The sequence below is a fragment of the Abrus precatorius genome, unplaced genomic scaffold, assembly GCF_003935025.1.
Source record: "Abrus precatorius isolate BTA unplaced genomic scaffold, Abrus_2018 Scaffold2, whole genome shotgun sequence".
NCBI lineage: Eukaryota > Viridiplantae > Streptophyta > Magnoliopsida > Fabales > Fabaceae > Abrus > Abrus precatorius.
The window spans coordinates 28,538,421-28,559,572 of record NW_020874362.1 but is presented as its reverse complement, the minus strand read 5'-3'; the positions used below and the strand labels follow the sequence as shown (position 1 = coordinate 28,559,572).

Genomic DNA, 21,152 nt, shown 5'->3' with positions numbered 1-21,152 from the left:
AAAACATCTCCCTAATAGTACCTATCTTTAAGGTCTTTCCAGACCTTAGTAGTAGTGTCCACCCATAGAACACTTTGTGCAATAGAAGTGTCTAAAGAATGTATAATCCAAGGCAACACCATCATATTACATCTTTCTCAAACATTGAACATTGCATCATCACTATCTGGTTTACGTAGGGTTCCATCAACAAACTTCATTTTATTTTTCAACTTCAATCCTATAGTCACAAATCTAGACTAGAAATAATGATTTCCTCCATTTAAGGGAACAGGAGCTATCGATGCTCCAGGATTTTTGTTCACATGCAAGAAATAAGGGCTAGAAGAATCTATCACACAATTCGCCATGAATAGAAACAAAAAGACGAAAATCAAAGAAATTGAATGCGATGAAGAAGTAAAGATCAACTCTTCAATATGAAGAATCGAAGCCTCAATCACACATATTCAAGTTTTAGACATGCGCAACAAAGCCCCTAGAAAAAGGGGTCTAATCCCATGTCAAAGCTCTTCTAAACTATGAATGAATCTTTAAAAATTTATCCCAAGGTAGCAATGAGCATGAAGAAACTTAGAGAAAACAAAAAAATGCAAAAAGGACTAGAATGATTCGTTGATATTATTGATGAGAAGAAATAAGCATATATACAAGAGTTAAGAAAAGAGTCTAACCAACCAACTTAGTTAGTTCTAACCTAACTAACTAATTACAAAAAATAATTAAGTAACAATTAGAAAAGTAACCGTTAGAGAAGAGAAATAATACAATTAACACTACCAACCAACAAGCTGGCATTTTGACCAACGCCTTTAAGTGCCAACAATTTGTTCATCTTTTTGACAAGTTGGACATTTCAAATCTTTATGTACTAATTCAAGGGGAAGTATTGGCAGAAATGTTATGTATCATGATCATAGGAGCATTGTTGTATCAAGCATAAGTTTAAAAACCTAATTATATGTACTATGATTTCTCTTAATTCTTTACATTAATTATAAAGAGCTATTCAGAGTATTTTAGGGCTTGTATATATATTAGTCTTCACCATTCCATAAAATAACAAGTGAAACAAATTTTTACCTCTTTTTTTTTTCTACTGGATCTATTATATATATATTATCTTGATAAAATGAATTATTTACAATATTACAGTCCAGAGCTATTAGAATATGAACTTGAGATATTGAGTTTAAGATTGAATGTTTTCTTTACATGTAAAATATCTTAACAATTTTGAAGTAACATCCTTTTTCTTATATACTAATTAATATATTGTAAATGCAAACGTACAATTTTTCTTTTTTGAACTTGTTACTTTAAGTTTTTGGGCTTTTACCCTACACTTTTTTATTTTGAGTTTATGGTTTTTTAAGGTCATAAGTCTTTTTAATTTTTATTTATTTAACCTTATAAATATTTCGGATCTAACTTCCTATATCATATTTAAACTTTATGACTGTATTATTGAAATATTTTTAAAATAAGTTGGTGTTGTTTAATATATTGTAATAGTGAAAATGCATGAATTTCTCTCTAGTTATGTATTATTTTCTACAACTTGTCTATTGGCTGGTGACTTATTTGTGCTCATTCCTTTTGTTCTAATTTATTCTTTATAGGCTTAATGATTTAAATAATGCATTTTTAAAAAAGCAATTATCAAAATAAAACTAAAAATAAAAACTTATTTTCTATTTGGGGCAAATTTTTATCACATAAGTAGATATTTTGTATTTAAACTAGACAAAATTATTTTTTTGTTTTTAATTTAATTATTTCGTCTAAAAGAGAGACGAATTAAGTAGGTAAGTGACATGTGTACACAGTTTCATATAAAAAAGAGACAAAAATCCAAAAAAAAATTGAATTTAACTTTTTTACTGCGACACGTGGCCTAATCAGCTTGTTTTGTCCCTACGAAATCACCTTTTCGTTTGACTCAAGGATGAAACACACTGATTGGGCCACGTGTCGGTGGAGCAACGGTAACTGCGTCTCCCTCTTCCCTTCTCCCCTCTGTGGTTCGAGAAGCTATTCCACCATTTTTGTCGTTCACTGACCCACACTGAACTTCATCATCCATTGCAGAACCGTGTCCAGATCTGCTTGGTTTGCAGCGAGTGACAGTGTTCTTTTATTGAAAGTTTGAGAATGTTGGGAGAACCGGCAACATGCTAAACCATCATCATGAACAGAGAAGATAAGTAGTAGCTGATCGTCGGAGGGACGTCGTCGTCTAGACAACCTGCCGCTGCTGCTGGAACCCTCCCTCGCCAGAAATCGCCACATCCGCCAAAAAATCTACCAAATAGGTTTTTCCATTTTTAATATATTTATTTTTTATATTTTTTATAAATAGAAATATTTGTAATGTAATATTTAGAATAAAAATTGCAATTTAATAAATAAATTTATAAAATTTTATTGATAAGAAAAATTTTTATAGTAAAATTTAGATTAAAAATTAAAATTTTATAACAATACATAAAATATTATTCATTAAATTTTTTTTATAGTAATATTTAGATTAAAAATTTAATTAAAATGATTTGGTAATTTTATAGAAATATATAAAATAACCAGAATTTCTAAAATTAAATTGTACAGTAATATTTATATTAAAAAGGTTTAAATACCTTTTAACTACCTCCAAATAGGGCTAATTTCAAAAGACTACCTCAGAATTTTTTTAAAATTTTAATACCTAACTAATTTTTTTTTAATTTATACCTGACGTTAATCTCTGTCAGTTAAATGATGACATGGCTAACAGTTTGACATGTCACCATCGAGATCTCTCATCCACCTTACCATTAAACCAACATGTCGGATTCCACATCAGTATTTTTAAATTTTAATCTAAACGTTGCGTTTTGAGTGATGTGAGAGAAAAAAGGCCAAATCTAAAACCCTAATTGAAAAAGAAGCACAGAACGAAGACATTTAAGACGAACTCGAAAGGAAGAAGATGCAGAAAAGGAAAAAGAAGGTTAGGATTCTCTATCATGTGTTGTCGTTATCCATATGGGGTTCTGCTTCGATTCTTCGTCTTGACGAAATGAGTAGTGTGGATGGTTCATTGTGCTTATCTTCTGCACGAGCTGTAACTTGAAAATGTAAGAAGCCCGTTATAATTTTAATCTCACAGAGCAAGGATAATTTTAATAGAAGGTTTTGGAGATGCTCTGATTGGAATGTAATTTTAACTGGTTGTATTTGTTCTGGATTTGTGATTGTGTTTACAAATTTATTTGTATTTGGTTTGCAGGAACCTAATTCTTGCAATTATTTTTGTTGGGTTAAAGAGTCTGTAGATAGGGACAATGAGTCTATTATGTTGAAAGAAATCAATACAATTCAAGAGTTGAAAGCAAAAATTAGTGATTTAATGGAGGTTGAAAAAGCAACTGAGGAGAAAATGGCAAAAACCAAAGAAGAAATTGTGAGACTTCAGCAAGAATGTCATGATCTCCACCAACAACTTGCATTAACAAAGCTTAAAATATCCTCCAAAAAGAAAAAGATTGTTGTTAAGAGAAATAGGGTGAAGATTTTAGGATGTTAAGTGATTGTACTTTGGTTTTTCATTACCATTGTGAGCATTGTAGTAACAATGAATGTTGTTGGTAGGAAAGTTTTAAATGTTGACAGTTTGTAATTCAATGGAGTGAAAGTTGTTTTGAATATGGTTGAATGAATTCAATGACATAAGATTTATGCTTATGACTCTGTTCACTATGTTTTTTATTCTATTTAGCCTGTTGAATTTGGTTCAACAACATAAGATTTGTGTTGCACATTGTTTAATGTAATCAAAAGGTACAGAAAGTGGTCCATAAAAGGGTTCATATTCACATGAATACTAACTTAAAGTAAGCTGCTACAAATTGTTTAAAATAAAGTTACATTACTCCTAATACAATATAACATAAAGTACTATTTCCCCTCCCAAAATGGTTCCCAAAAAATACAATCTTCATTCAAATCTAATATTGCAAAAAGGTAGAGTAGTCCAAGGGCTCATTTTCTCACAAAAGTTCAATTTTGACGTACATTAAAAGTACATACCCAATGTACACGGCCATGTACTTTGACAGTATACATTTCTAGTCTCTAACATTTACCCTTCACAGCTTTTATGAAAAGTACATGCACATGTACACAGTCATGTACCTTGACCATGTACATCTCTGGTTTTGATGATGTGTTTTAATTGACGTGACTAGTGAGGTACACATTCATGTACACGGGCGTGTACTTGCCCGTGTATATCTTTGGTTCTGATTATGTGCTTCGATTGATACAACCAGTGAGGTACATGTTCATATACATGCGAGTGTACTTGCCCATGTATATCTATGGTTCTTCTCTTACTTCAATTCACAATATCTTTTAAGCTCTCACTTTTTGATCTTTCTTGCCCGTGTATATCATTCATGAATTACATTATAAGATCAAGTATAGAAAGCATTTATCATTATGCTCATGACTCTATTCACTGTGTTCTTGATTCTGTTCAGCCTATTAAATTTGGTTGTATTCATTGCAAAAACTGAACTTAGTTGACAATAATTCACAATTAATGTACTGTTGTGATTACTTATTAACTACCTCCATAAAATTAGTGTTACATAACAGTACCTATGAGATAGATTAGAAAATGTGTGAAAATAAGACATCCACATACAACGGTTCCAAAAGGTGCGCATGCTGCACATTGTTTAATGTAATCAAAAGATACAGAAAGTGGTCCATAAAAGGTTTCTCATTCACATGAATACTAACTTAAAGTAAACTGCTACACATTGTTTAAAATAAAGTTATATTACTTCCAATACAATATAACATAAAGTACTATTCTCCCTCTCAAAAAACACAGTCTTTATTAAGATCTAGTTGGTTGACTTGGTGGAGTTGATAAAGATGGTGGAATTAGCCCTTCATTCAGATCTGTAGCAATGGCTTGATTCATCTCTACAACAGTAGATGTTCCCTATGCTTTTGCACTAGATCTTGTGGTTAGTCCCATACATGGTCTTGTTGGCACCATTTTTTCCTGTAAAGGTAAATCATTAGCAATTTTACTAAAGTCATAAAATGATGATGCTAATACATATACCTTTTTCTGGACTGGTAAAAATGGTTGTACATCTGCTGCTATAGGTGGAGAAGGTATTGAGCTTTACTGTCTGTTGGTTGTGGTGGTGCTAGCTGTGGACTTGTTCTTGTGTTATGACCTTGTACACCACATCTTTTACACTTATACTTACCAATATCTCTTGTCAATCTTGTCAGATTTGGATTAATCTCATCACATTCCCTTCTTTTCAATTTTTTAGGTCTTCCAAGATCCCTTTTTGATCATTTGGGTCTCTCTCAACAGCAATCAAAAGCTGGTCATCAAATTTGTTTTTTAAGTGACAACTATCCACCCCTATCAATCGCCGACATGCCTTCTTAAAGGCTAATTTTGGACCTTCAAGGCACATGTAGACACTTCCAAACCTTGACAAAATCTCCAAAAAAGGCCTAAAAACCCTGATCACACAAGTATTGTCTGCACTTCTTTGTTTAAGTTCAGCTGCATATCTCTACAGTAGTCTATATTATTTGTCAATGTCAGCATCAATCACACTTTTAGCTATTTGTCAATGTCGTGAGGGGATGGATTTGTGGAGGGTTGTAGTGCCTCTGAAATGTTTTCAAGTGTGTGAGTGAAACCAATCAGATCGAGTAATGCGGGAATTTGGTATGGTTCAACATATACCTCGTGGTCCATATCACCCAAATGCACTACATGACTTGACCCTATGAGGGAAGACATCAGAGAATTGGCAAGAGAAGCCGAAGGATGTATTAGACATTTGAGAGAGAAGGAGAGATTGGATCATGACTACTGACCCCCAGATTGGTCAGCTAAGTTCCAACTCTAAGTATATACGGTGCTATAAAGCTCGCACTAGAAGTTGGATGATAAGAGATGCAACTGTCTCATCATTACTTGTGTAAGTGTATGATATTATGTTTTGTGTTGTTGATTTGTAATGATATTGTTAACATACAAAAAAATTATTTTGTAGGGTAATGGTTTTGAGAGAGCCCACTACTTGATGACTGATGGCCATGATTCTTTCACCTTTAATGAGATGCGAGACTTGTGTCAGTCTATGCTAGTTTTGAAGAATGATTTGAACTGCATTATGGAACCTATTTCTTCATCCGAGCCTCCGATACAGAGTGATAATACTGAGGATCCAGTTATAGAAAGGCAGGGGATTATAGTGTAGACGCACAGAGGTACAAGCGACAAACTAGTCTCTTCTACCCATACCTAAGCGTCCTGATGAAGTCTTCTATGTTCCGTCACAGTTTCCTTTCCACACACAGCATGTTAGTGCACCTACATATTTCCACTCATCTCAGGCCATACAACATCCGCCACAGACCCCTCAATCACCATTCATCACCACAAAGTGTTATATCCCATGTCCATTACCATTTGTGACACAACTATTCTAACACCACCACCACTAGCACTAGATTTTGTAACTGGGACCTCATATGATACCTCATATAGTCATGGAATAGATTTGAATGCTAACTTCAAAGCAGCCTTAGATGTTTCACCTCTAAAGGTACGTCGTAACTAACATCGTGGAGCCAGAGATCGGCCTAGAGAGTGCATATTGACCCCACATCAGCCTGAACAATCACACGAGAATAGAGCTTGACTTTCTTGATTTACTAGTTATACATATTTCTTATGTAATATATTAGATATTGTTCTTGTTCCATCTTTTGTAGCTTTACTAGATGTTTTATGACATATGGTACTTTGTTTAATTTTATACACCGTTTGATTTACATTTACTTATTTTCTGCATATTTCTTATAAAAAGTAGGGTCATAATGAACATATTGTCAAATAAATAAATTACAAAGAACCATACTGATATACTACTCATTAGGTGATATAGAACCATGTTGATATACTACTCATTAGGTGATATAGAAGTACATTGACGTACATTGTGACCAATTTTATGACAATTACTACATCTATGCCTACTTTGTGACTCAATCCAATCCATTTCATTCCTAATTCGAGTTGATTTTGGTCTTCCCTTACTTCTAATTCTCGTCTCATCAGGAATTAAATTTCACTCATTGCGTGTAAAAACATTATTGTCATTTCCCAGGGGGAACCACTATGATGAATATGCATTGAAGACATTTTGCACAGAGCAAACATCATCAACGTGCTGCCAAAAGTCAATACTTAGTGATGCACGGGCAGCAATCACATGTGAGCATGGAAATTGATATGTCTGAAATCTTCCACATTCACAATATCTTCTACACAAAACAATAGTCCATTTGTTACCTTTGTGCAATAGGATTAAAGGTCTCTTCAATTTCAAATTTTGTTCTTTCTATATCATATCTTCTCACTTGATGTGAAGATGCTTCAGCTTGATTTTTGCATTTTAGCGTTAGTTTTGAACAAAACCTCTTATCACCATTCAGGTCATTGATTTCATCCTCTCCACGGTTCACAAAATATTCAACCATTCGTTCGTATATGCATTTGATCAGAGCTGTTATAGGTAAGTTTCTTGCACCATTCAAAACCTTGTTAACAGCCTCTGACAGATACGTGGTCATATGTCTATAATAGCGTCCATCATCGTCATGACTCAAAGCCCATTCACAGGTTTGTTATATTTTAGAAGTTCCTTTTTAAAAAAAAAATTCCTACTTTTATGTAATTTCTTATGAGTAATTTTCTTTTCTATAGAATGGTGATGTTCACAGTATGCAAGAAAATAAGAAAGAGTCATCACACTGCTACAATAGATATATTTCTTTTACTTGATTATGACTAATATCATTTTGGGATGTGAATATTAACTTTATATTGGTTTCATGTTTTTCTAGTTTTTCATTTGTATTTTAACATTTTAATAATGTTTATTTCAATATTGTATGTATATATCAAGTTTTAGAAAATAAATGCTCATGAAACTTTTGATGGGTACGAGAATTAATATTCATACCTACACAAATATTTTCTTTATAACATTTTAAACACTAACATTTATCTTTATCAGATTATATGTCCTTTAATTGTGAAGAATTAGACTTTATACTCATAAAATTATAAAGTACATAGAGAAAAATGTTTGAAACAAATGAAATATATAAAAATTAAATATAACAGTCAAACTTAATTCAGAGTTAAAATGTTATATTTTATGTTAATATTACAAATTTATTGTGTTATGTTTTAATTGTTTATATAACTAAAAATATAAAATTCACAATAAATTTTAAATACAATTTTTAAATCGTATGGTTTGACTTGTTCTTTTATTTTTATTTTTTTTACCAATGAATTTATTCAATCTAAATACAATTTTTTTTTTGGGTAACAATGCTAACATATTTTTAAATCGATAGCAATATGTTCTTTCGTAGACTAAACATCCAAATGAGTTGATGGAATATTATAAACATTCTTTTATGCGTAAAGTTGATTTCATATCAAAGGTGACAAGCGATAGAAAAATTTTTAATACTTATTTTATTTATTCTTAACAATATGGTGATTATTATTTTTTGTATATAAATAGATATTTGTCCCTATAAATGAAGAAAACATTCATTGATTCTTAATTGTTATTAACATCTTGAAAAGAGAGCTAGTTGTGCTTGACTTATTTCTAGTTCCATCAAAAACAAAGTCACGTAAGAGAAGTGTTAAGAAAGTGATAACTATTATCTACCATCGTTATTTGTACAATTTCACTAATTTAATATTTTTAGTGGAAGAAATAAAATTTGGATCTTGTAGGCTATATATAGAAGAACTACTCTAACATGAATCCTTTTACAATTATGACTTGCCAAATAGATATTTAATCTTAGAATATAGAAATGTGCAACCGAAAGAGATAGGCATTCAAAGACTTGACTTGTAAGTGTAATTTATTATACTTTAATCCATTGACTATTTACAGTTGTTTAATAAAAAGTAAAATTTAATCCTGGTACGTCTATAAATGCATGAATGATTGTGGTATTTGGGTAGCAAGTTAGATGATGCAAATGGATGTGAATGAATATAGAATACATGTAAGATTAATTTTTTTAATGATAGTTTGCAATTATAATCCAATAATAAACAATTATTGATATGCGATTTTGTTTACAGGTTGACGATGGAACAAGATTACAGATTGCCTTGAAGTTGACTTTAAAACCTTACAACATAATATGTAACAATATAATCATAAGGTCATTTGAACATTTAGAAAAGATTAAAGAATAGATGTAAATCATTATATTATTATTTTTCATATCCTGATGATAATATCTTAAATTATTAATTTATATTGTTTAATAGAAATTTTTGGTAGATGTAATTTTTTATTTGTTATGCATATTTTAGATTATATTATTTTTTACTTTTGGACTTTATATATAACTTTGTGATGTTGTCAACAGAGAAAAATAACTTTGTGTAAGGCCATAAATTAAAGCAGAGTCAATCACTTGACATAAATTAAGGCTTTTTAAAGACAGAAAAAAAAAAAAAGATAGAGACTTGCGCATATTATTCTGTGAACTCATGTAATTGACTATCATCTGTTACAATTTTAACAGCATAATCATGATTACATGTCCCACAATGAATACAAATTACAAAGAAAATAAACATGAAAAGAAATATTTTAGATTCACTAACATAAAAGCAGTTATGCTTTAAAGTCATGTTAACCAATCTAATAAATGGATTGACTAATTAATAATTTTCAAGCTTAAAAACAATAAACTTCTATTTCCATAATATTGAATATAAGTACAAAATATGAAGACAAAATTACATAATAGCTATTGAAAAGAAGTTGTGACATAAGATGCTTGACATTTTGAGGAAATGGTTGCCTTCTCAACTTCAATTTCTTCTTTTTTCCTCCTCCTTGTTCTAGAGGTTTTTAGCAGTAACAAGGAGTTGTGGACCTTTGCTCTCTTTTGTTGTTTTAGATGCTTATGTTAATACAGTATAAAATGAGAGTCTTCAGACATAATTTTTTACCTGATTATCTTATCTAGATGATCCTGTTTTCTAACTTTTGTTAGTATTTTGGCCGATGGGTAGTCTTGAGGGTTTCTTCAACAAACATACAAAGCAATTGTAGAGCCTTCTTCAGCTAATAATGTCTTTATTTCTCTTTACATTCATTTTTTCTATTATTTTTTTTTTCTCTTTTCTAAGTATCTTTAGGAGGAGGATTCTTCTTTTATTTCTTATGTTTTTCTTAATTTTCTTAGTAAAGTCAATTGTTATGAAACTACACTTTGGAGAGCATTCTAAAATACTATGGAAGGTAATTCTGATGCAATAAATAATAATAATGATCTAAGACACTTTAATACAATTTGTTATTTTGAATAGAACTCTTTCCTAGGATAATTATTTGAACACATTTTTTCATACAAACACCAAATGGTTTATCTCATCTCCCTTTTTAATGCGTTGTCCAGCATTTGTAAAAACCTTAAGCATCCGTCCTTAAAATGCCAATGAAAAAACAATTTGGCTCGAATGGTTCAGCATGTCTGAAAAAGTAAGACTAAGTTAATCAACAAGCTAAGTTCCAAAAAAAAAAAAATTTCTAATTATATCATTTTTCGCTTCTGCTCGAAGAGTTTGATGCTTCTTTTTTCAGTGCAAAAAAGACCACTCCATGTATAATTTCATGATGTTTTTTCATCAAGTTTTAATATTAATGAACATCTCAAACAGGGAAATTTTTTTAGTTCCCCTGTAATAATACACTCTTATTACAATTGTGACATTTTGCTTTGTATGGTTATTTTTTGTCAATTTTATTTTAAAATAAAAATAAGAAAATTTTTTAAATTTAGAACAGAAGTATTGAAAATTTGCTCAAAAAATAGAAAAAACATGTCATCAGAAATAGAACTAAAGTGAAATTATGAAGATAAAAGATTAATCTGAATATATTATGAGTACATAAAGGTATCATATCTAGTCAGACTAACTAAGGTGAATGGAGCTCACCAACATAAGGAATCAACATCTATGATGCACTCTAGTTTCAACATATAATGCACATAGAAAGAATGAGGCATGAGATAGGGTTGAATGAGGTGGTGAAAATAGAAATAATCCTTCAACCACTCATATTGCTCCTCCTTCGTAAATTTCTCATCTTTAAAACTATGAAAAATTTTGAAGCTTTGATTAATAATTACCTGTTGCAAGGATTAAGGTCTCCAGTGATATTGAATAAGCTAGGTTCACTTCTTGTTTATTTGATTTCATTAGGAATGAAAAGTCCTCATCTTCACCAGCAGCAAGCACTTTTTCTTTGTTCTTTGTATGAGTTCAGTGCTACTTTGATTCAAAATGGGACCGTTATTCATTAACCTGGGTTCTTCCTTTTCTATCTATTAAGATCTGCCTGTAGAAGAAAGAAGATCAAACAGTTTACTGCTAAATGGGGCTAGGAACTCCTATCTCAAGGGCCGAAAGGCAAATAGACAACCTACTAAAGATAGATTCTCAGTGGTTTTCCCAGGATATGAACGGAGCCTACCATACCACAGGGGTCACAGAAGCAAAAACCATTGAAGGCATTGTTGTATTCTCCATTTTTAGTTTTTGAATCTTTAAACTTAGAATCCAAACCCAGCAACAACAAAATTAAGTTATATTTCAACGTCTTTAAGAATTTAACTAGAAAATTAATATTAAAAAAAAAACTTAGTCAAAAGCTTAAGTGGAAGAGAAGAACATATAGAAGCTCAGAGTTCTTTGTTATTTCTTTAAAAAAATATCTATAATAAGAAAAACATTAAAGGACTTTTTTTATAATAAAAAATAAATTATAATTTAATTAAACCAATAAAGTTAAGCCACGTACAAGGGATATCTGATACCTTCTCAAATGTGAAACCACCATAGCAAGCACTTACTAAATATTCATCAATTTTAACTACCTCTATTTATTTAAATAATTAAAAAAATCAATTTTAATAATTTTTCAATAATAAAAATACTCAAAAATATCTAAAATTTATAACTAACCTTAAATTTTTTTTCAAGTCTTCAAAAGTTTAGGAACCCTTTCTTCTTCACTTCGATTTGAATTCACAAATTATAGCTTGTTATCTAGGAGTAACACCACTTTTGTCTCGTATAAAAACAAAAAAAATTAAGATATTAACATGTGTCAAGATCTTATGGTTTCATCTTAAATTACGATAAATTTAACAAGTTTTAAACATGTGTCGAAGTTTCATCTTAAATTACGATGAATTTAACGAGTTTTAAACATGTGTCGAATTTCTATAATTTTATCTCTATTTTATACAAAATTCATTATGAGTTTTGATGTATTTCATCCTTTTTTTAGATAAAATGATTAAATTAAAAATAAAAAAAATTATCTAATTTAAATACAAAATACATGTTTATGTGACAAAATTTTATTCTAAACAAAAAATAATTTTTTTATTTTATTTTAATAATTATTTTTTAAAAAAGTATTATTTAAACCATTAAGTCTTCTTTACTATGCTTGAAATAAAGTTGAATATGAATTTGTGACCACCGGCTATATCACTTCTTATTTTGTAGCTAGAACTATGTGAAATTATTATTCCCTTAAAATTCATAGGCTATGCAGGTAGCAAATTGCATGTGCTGGCATGTTAGTTTGATGTGATATTCAATGGATGACAAGCATTCATGTTTTATCATATGATCTATAAGCATTGTTTCTCTTTTTTTTTTTTCCGAAAGTTTGGTTAATTTTCCCATTTATTATTTTGTCTTCAATTATTACAAATTCACATGTTTTGGGTCATATATCTTAGAGGTGTGCAATCCAATTCGGTGCCTAATTGAAACCTTTGATTCGTATTTCGGGTTTTCTTATTGGATAAGGCTACTGTTGAAGATGTTGTTATTGGACTGGATTTAATGGATCTCTTAAAAAAAATTACGTCCATAAGATTGTGTTTGGTATTTACTTAACATAAGTTTTTTAAATTGTATTACCATTTATTTTTACCATTAAAGTAAAATGTTAATAATAAATGTATAATATAATTTTTTATACCACATGTATTCTTCACTACAGATAATCTTGTTTGAGTTAAAATAAAATTATTGTAGAATAATAAAGTAATAAATACATAATATAACAAAAAATGAAGTGTATTATTGTTCAAAAATAGGTTTATTTGAAAATTTGGTTTTTGTTAATTAATTAATAACAAAAATACTTTTATAAAAAAAATGAAGAGTAATAGTAGATGTATGAGAGCTGTAATGCAGTAATAGACATTTAAAAAAAATGAGAGTAAATAATTTCACCCTTTTTTTTTTTTGGTAATAAACGGTGGATACATAATTTAGTAAGATATTACGTGCCAGTTTTTGAAAGCTTTCAAAATCAAGATGATACTTGACTGGCAATTGAAGTTTAATGCTAAGAATGTGAAAAAATATATAATATTAATATCGTTTATTATAACTTCACACAAAAATATTTAACACTAAAACTAAAAGATTAAATTTGACATCGCTATTATAATATGTTGATATGAATATAAAAGATGCAAATAAAATAAAAAATAATAATTTCAACGTCACCTGGTTACCTCAATGATAGCAAACATATTAGAGTTTTATAATAGACACAGCCAGCGAGGACAACAGAGAGGCAATGAAATTACGCGAGAGAAGTGTGGAAGCGGCCATGCCTCATCGGTGACATTAATGTTGCCCAAAATGGAATCTTCTGAAAGTGGAAAGCGTTCACACTGTGGAGTTTCAATGTATTTTATTATTTCTGCCACGGAGGGTTACCTGCTCCGTTTATCATTTTAAACCTCAATTACTTTTATAACCTTTCATATAGTTTTGAAATTTTGAAATTTTATTATGCACCTTACAAGAAATTTACTTTTTACATTTTTATTTATAAAAAATTATTATTAATAATTTTTATCAAATTATGATAAATAAATATTTATTTTCAGATATATTAATAATTATTTTCTTCTGAATTTTTTTTATTGCGAGATAAAATTTATATTATTGAATTCTAAATTATCTATCCATTATTATATAAGTAAATATATTCATTATTTGAATTTTTAAAATTTAATTTTACATATATTTTTGCAACTAAAAAAATAGTGTGATAGACTATATTTTATTTTATTTTATTTGTATGAAAAAGTTTTTAATGTGTTTAAGAATGCATGTAAATATATTGTATTAAATGATTTAAATTATTATAAAAATTATACTCAAATTTTTATAATCTTAAAATGATAAAAAAATTTAATAAAAAATTGTCTTTTTAACTTTTACATATATATATATATATTCTTAGACATACATTAGAAAAATTATTATAAGAAATAATTATAAATATTTTTATTTTAATTACAAGATAAAATTAAAAAATTAAATGTATTAATTATTAATTTTTATACCTTTATTTATAATAATATTTATGTTATAATTATCTATTAAGTGAATATATTTATCCATCTAATTCATAGATGTAAATTTGATATTTAATGATTTAGATGTTTTTAAAATTAAAAATTAAACTTATAATATATAATCATTTTTATTGATATTAATAAATTAAATATTTATTTTAAAATAAATTTTTTATTGTATATTTAAGATTACATGATAAAAAATAAAAAATAGTAATTTTTAAAAAATATACCATTTAATACTATTAAATTAAATAAAATGTTATTTTTTTATAGAAACATACTATATATAAATTTTTATGAGTTTTGTTAATTTTGGTCTTAAAAAATAGAGTTTAAGTGTGTGTGTGTGTGTGTATATATATATATATATATTAAAATTATAAAATATTTAAAATTTATTTTGTTAATTATTTATTATTAACTTTTAAGACTAATTCTAAAAAAATGTAATTTTTATTATATGTGATTAGACCCGGATCTAGATCCTTTGGAATAAAATTTTTACTACATTAAATCCAGTTTCAATCATAAACATCTATTTTAATATATTTTAATTAAAAATTATAAATTTTAATAATTATTTTGTTTAATAAACAGAATCAAAACAAGAACAAAAATTTACACGATCCCTCTAAAAAATCGCAAAGCATCTAAATTAAGGAAAAGATAAAAAAAGAAAGAGTCTTATTAAAATGAAAAAAAAATCTTTTCTCATTAAACACACATTAAAAGAATTATTTTTATAAATAAAATTTGATGTAATATATTTTTGTAGACTAAAATAAAGTGTTCTATATTTAAATTTTTTAGTTTAAAAATAATTTATTTGAAAATTTTAAATTGATGTAAAAATATTCTTATTTTTATTTATTTTAAGACCACCTCAATGTTAAATTGTTTCGCCCAAACCTTTTTATCTTTTCCAAAAATTGGTTTTGATGATTTGAATCCACGTTCACTCCCAAACATATTTTTTCAAAACATTAAATAAAAGTGCGCGATCACTCCTTGCAACATCATGGAGCATAAATTATTTAAAAATAAAATAAATATAAAAGTTATAATTAGATTCATATGAATTTTATTAATTTAAAAAATTTATAAATAAAAAATTATTAAAATTATAAAATTATAAAATTTTATTATTATTAACAATTTTTTAAAAATTAACATTTTCCCCGTCAACGAGGATGAGCTCGTCATTTCGGTCCGAAAATATAATAGTCAATTGGGCTTATGGCATAACGCCACAAAATCCGTTTTCACTCTCTTCAATAACATTAATCCACAGCCTTTTAAAACCCCCTCCTTCAATCTTTCTCTTTCTGTCTCTCTTTCTTCTAACTGGTCAGTCACAAAAATTTTCCTCACCTACCCCGCAACCCACACCGTGCATTTACACGTGCAGATCCATCCCAACCATCAATTCCCAAATCAATAACAATCGCTTGATCTAAACCATCCAACGGCTCATATCCATCTACTAGAACTTTCTCCGCTTCTCCTCCTTATATGTATCTTGCCTTCCACCACTTCCCTCACTCCTGGCTTGTGCTCTGCTCGTGCCACTAGGGTTTAATCCAATACCTCCATTTCTTCATTAAGATTTCAAGGTTCGTTCATTTCATCGCTTAAATCTCACTCTGAATCTCTTAAATCGCCGATCAACGTTTTAGGTTCAGTTCGTAGATCTGCATTTTGACTTTGACCTTTTTTTTTTTTTTTTCTGTTCTTTCACATACACATTTATCTTTTATGTGACCGATTTTCGGTTTTGCTATAGGATCGTTAAGCTATGGGAAAGTCTTACCCTACCGTAAGCGCCGAGTACCAGAAGGCCGTTGACAAGGCCAAGAAGAAGCTTAGAGGTTTCGTCGCAGAGAAGAGATGTGCTCCTTTAATGCTCCGTTTAGCGTATGTTTGCACTAATCTTTGTTCGATCACTGTTATGCGCGAGTTTGACTTTGTAGATTGTTTTATTGATGCTTTTTTGTGTTGATTTTGTGTGTGTAGATGGCACTCGGCCGGTACTTATGACGTGAAGACAAAATCCGGCGGTCCTTTTGGAACCATCAAACACCCGTCTGAACTGGCTCACGCTGCTAACAGTGGGCTTGACATCGCTGTCAGGCTGTTGGAGCCACTTAAGGAGCAGTTCCCTACATTGAGCCACGCTGATTTCTATCAGGTGAGGGTTTCTTATTCGAATGTTGTTTTATTGGATCTGAGAAGTTGTTATTTAATGATTATTTGCTGAATGCTATGTTGTGGTGACGCAGTTGGCTGGTGTCGTTGCCGTTGAGGTCACTGGTGGACCTGAAATCCCTTTCCACCCTGGTAGAGAGGTATTCCGAAAATCCTGTAGTTGATTTTGTGATGATTTTAATATTTTGGAAACAAAGCTGATTTTTCTGTGCTTCTGTGATCGTGGTTTGTGATATTGCGTTTTGCGTTCTGTTGTGTGACTTTGAAAGAGTTACAGAAATAGGTGATTACGATCGTCATCATATTTTGTGGCAACTGTATTTGTCTTTTTTTTACTCTGTTTTGTGATTGTGTAGTTATTCGAGTTTAGGGTTTATTTAACAAGATTGCTTCAGGCATTCTTGATCAATTTTTAATGCGTGTTTTGTGAAATTTTTAACTGCGACAGTGATGTGGTACTTTTATTGTGCATAAATTTGATGGGGTACTTTTATTTGCGACAGTGATGTTACGATTCTTTCTGTTGTTTTTTATGCTAATGGCTGTGCTTTTTTATACCAGGACAAGCCTAAGCCACCACCTGAGGGTCGCTTGCCTGATGCGACAAAGGGTTAGTAATCTGTACTTGTAAATGGGAAAAACGTTTACGATTTTTTTTTATAATTGTTTTGCTGAGGGTTTGGTTCTTGATTGTTGCAGGTTCAGACCATTTGAGGGATGTGTTTGGCAAAGCCATGGGGCTTAGCGACCAGGATATTGTTGCTCTATCTGGTGGTCACACTCTTGTATGTTATTGTTACGATTTTGAAAGCTTGTTATTGAGTGTGTTTAAGCCACATTGTATAATGACACTGCTTTGGTTGTGAGAATCGTAGCCTGACCGGCTTAATTCTGCCAAATGTATTATGTAGGGAGCGGCACACAAGGAGCGTTCTGGATTTGAGGGTCCCTGGACCACGAATCCTCTCATTTTCGACAACTCATATTTCAAGTGATTATTTTAACCTTATATAGCATTGTACTATGCCCTTTTTCTCGTTGAGTTCTTATCGACTTAATTAAATGTTTAGGGAGCTGTTGACTGGTGAGAAGGAAGGCCTCCTTCAACTTCCTTCTGACAAGGCACTTTTGACTGACCCTGCATTCCGCCCTCTTGTTGACAAATATGCCGCGGTGGGTACATTCTCTTAATCTCGTTACTTTCAAATGCAATCTTGAAATGACGGACTTGTTGATATAAGTTCAATTTTTCCGGATTTGTTAATTATGATTTTAGGATGAAGATGGTTTCTTTGCGGATTACGCAGAGGCTCACCTAAAGCTTTCTGAGCTTGGGTAAGTTTTGATATTTCTTGTTGCGATTGTTTAAAGCCTATACTATGATTTTAGAAAGTTTTCCTTGTTAATGTCGATCAAGTTGCGCCTTATCAATCTGGAGCTTATTAGTGTTGTGAACTTTACATCACAGGTTTGCTGAAGCCTAAGCAACGTTTAGGGGTGTCAGAGGGGCACGGTGCCCATACTCTTTCTCTCATAAATTTCTTAGACATGGTTTTTGATGCCAACGTGGGTTCGTCAGATTTGGGATAGCTTTTAAATGCATTTTGCTGAACTGAATAGGAGGTTTCGTTGCTTTTATTTGTGGTTGATAATCCTCTCTTGTGAAATAACATTGTTCAGTGTTAATGATCAACTATTTCGGTTTATTTGGTACCCTCTTCGTTTTCCCGGTTAATTATCGTATTTTGTTTGTATTGCCATTTACTTTTTTTATATGCCGTTTTAGATCATATCAAGCTCTTTTTCTAATTATTGATTTTTTAATACCCTTTAATGATTATTATTTTGACATATTGTAAGGTATAAAAGAACTTTTAATTAGTAATAACTATTATTAAAACGATATGATCAATTACGAATATATTTTCAATTTAATTTTCATAGAAATAGAAATTATTATGAAATTAATTATAACATATTGAGTTTTTAGTGTTAAAACACAAAAATACAAATTTTGGGTCGAGTTAAAATGAAAGCTTTTATGTGTTAAAAAGTGAAAATTATGCTTTTATTAGTAATGAAAGATGGTGAAATTTTTCTCATTTTTCAACATAATTGTGTAAGGCATGTAATCTGATGAGGCGATTTATTCCCTTGCCTGAATTATTTAATTAAGGCTCAACCGTTCTCTTCCTACATCATATAATATATCATTATTTTTTTCACTTATTGTACTTTTTTAAAGCAAATATTAACTATAGCTAAATATTACAGAAGAGTATAATTTTATTTTTTTATGGTTTACAATATATTTTGACATTATTTTTGGTTTTCTAATTAATATCTATCTCTGCATTCTTCATAAAAATATATTCTTCATAATTAATATCATCGTTTGAATTGATTAAATGATTTATTTTAATTCAATCAATTTTTTTATTTTTTTGTTTCATATTATAAAATTAATAATATTATTGATAATAAAAAGGGTTATTTTCATCAATTTATTTTTTTATAGAAATTAGTTAAATTTAAAATGTGATTATGCACAAAAAAACCTTTAACTAATTCTAAAATTTATTTTAATTTCATAAATTTGAATATTTGGATAAAAGATAATATGTAAATATTAGTGACACGGTTAACGAATTGAAAATAATAAAAATAAAGTGTCATTAATGTACCTTAACAAAAAATATAATTGCACCAACATATTTTTTAATAAAACTTTTATTATTTTCTTAACATTATTAGCAAGATTCAATAAAAATTAAAATTTATATAGTGTAAAATTCATGGTAGGAAAAAATTTGCTTATTCAAAAAAATAGCGAAATTAAAATTACAATGAAAAGATAAAGAAAATGTAATTTAGCCTTCATGAAAGTTTGCTGTTTTCTTTCGGGTCATTCTCTCATTTTCTTGTGTTCTCTTTGGAGCATCGTCAATATTTGTAACGAGAGATGCTGCGTGCACAGTTAAGTTTTTTTTTTTCAATATATAAATAAAAACATCAAAAGTCCCCGAAGGTTGTACTTTTTAATTAATTTTATAACTTGAGATTAGGTTAATTTAAATATTATTGCAAGGGAAAAAATGTAGACGAGGATTTCTGCGAGATTCTTCGTTGATCAAGTTTGAAAAGGTTTAAGAATAAAATCAGTCATTGCTCGAGGTAGTAAATAGTTTCAAGTCGTGGATGGATGGGTATTAATATTAGACATTGTTGTATCTTCTATAGCGCCCGCTTTACGTTGTGTATCAACTTGGTGGTGGTGTTATTTGTTGACTGGGCCTTTTGCTTGCACCAATTGGACTTCCAAGTTGACTTTCCCCTTCCCTCATATACACCTCACATGCTTTCCAAAGACAACTGTTATTTTGGTTTTGTACTGTATTGTCCAAATAAAATTTTAATTTAATTAATAAACAATATTAATATTACTTTCACAAATGCACATAAATTTTTTCCTTTATTAAAACGATTAACATCAAATACAATAATATATGGCCAGCGATATGTATTGATTTCATTACTCGGTCATTACGTGACACAATTTGACTCTTACTTTCGTTGTATTGATTTCAAATTCAAGAGCCTAAGTGGGCTTTGACATGTGAATGATCTAGACACGTACCTCTTTCATGTCTAATTTCTCAAGAATGCAATCAGCAAGGAAGAATGTTAGTGAACATGTGGAAACGTTATTCAAAGAGTGGTGTAAAACTGAAGGGCTTCTTTGGAAGAGAGAAAAAGGAATATATATATATATATGTTTTAAATTAATAAAATTATATATTATTTATGATAATAAATAAAAAATTAGTAATTATACTTCAACTTTTTTATGTTTTGAATATTTATAAATAATATGTCATCTATTGACATATAATAAAAGGGAAATGTATCAATTAACATTTAAGTTGTATAAAATTTAATAGACAATTTATTTTACAAGAATTTTAAACTAAGTTCAATTTCAGTTATTATTGGAATTCAGCTTTATAAATCGGTAGTCAAGGGCAAGCTTGAAGTTATGATTGAAGAATATAGGAGTTGAGCAGCATCTTTATTATTTTGAGCAATGATTGGTTTTGCACCTAATTTTAAAATGGGATAAGAATAAAAAGAAATATATTAATAAATATCTCTAGAGGATCAATTATAAAAAAAAAGAAATAGATATTAAACTTTTATACAATCAGATTTTGTGGTAATATCATAAAAACTATTTTGCTGTAGGGATGATGGTATAGATAAAGTAATCAATTATTTGCACAATTAATCAATCTAATAATTTATATATAGACGTAGGTAGCAGTCAAAGTTAGCACATAATACTTAAACACTTCTGACTTAATTATTGAATATTCCTAAGGCATAGGATA

General features: G+C 29.5%; 1 protein-coding gene across 1 annotated transcript; it reads left to right on the top strand.

The window, feature by feature from the left end:
* Positions 1–16,031: 16,031 nt before the first annotated feature.
* LOC113859214 (L-ascorbate peroxidase, cytosolic) lies at positions 16,032–18,589 on the top strand. The gene is made up of 10 exons (XM_027492028.1): positions 16,032–16,172; positions 16,343–16,473; positions 16,573–16,747; positions 16,839–16,904; positions 17,326–17,374; positions 17,464–17,549; positions 17,676–17,755; positions 17,835–17,937; positions 18,041–18,099; positions 18,233–18,589. Exons 2-10 carry the CDS (start codon positions 16,355–16,357, stop codon positions 18,246–18,248), a joined length of 753 nt encoding a protein of 250 aa, XP_027347829.1. The 5' UTR covers positions 16,032–16,172; positions 16,343–16,354; the 3' UTR covers positions 18,249–18,589.
* Positions 18,590–21,152: the final 2,563 nt, after the last annotated feature.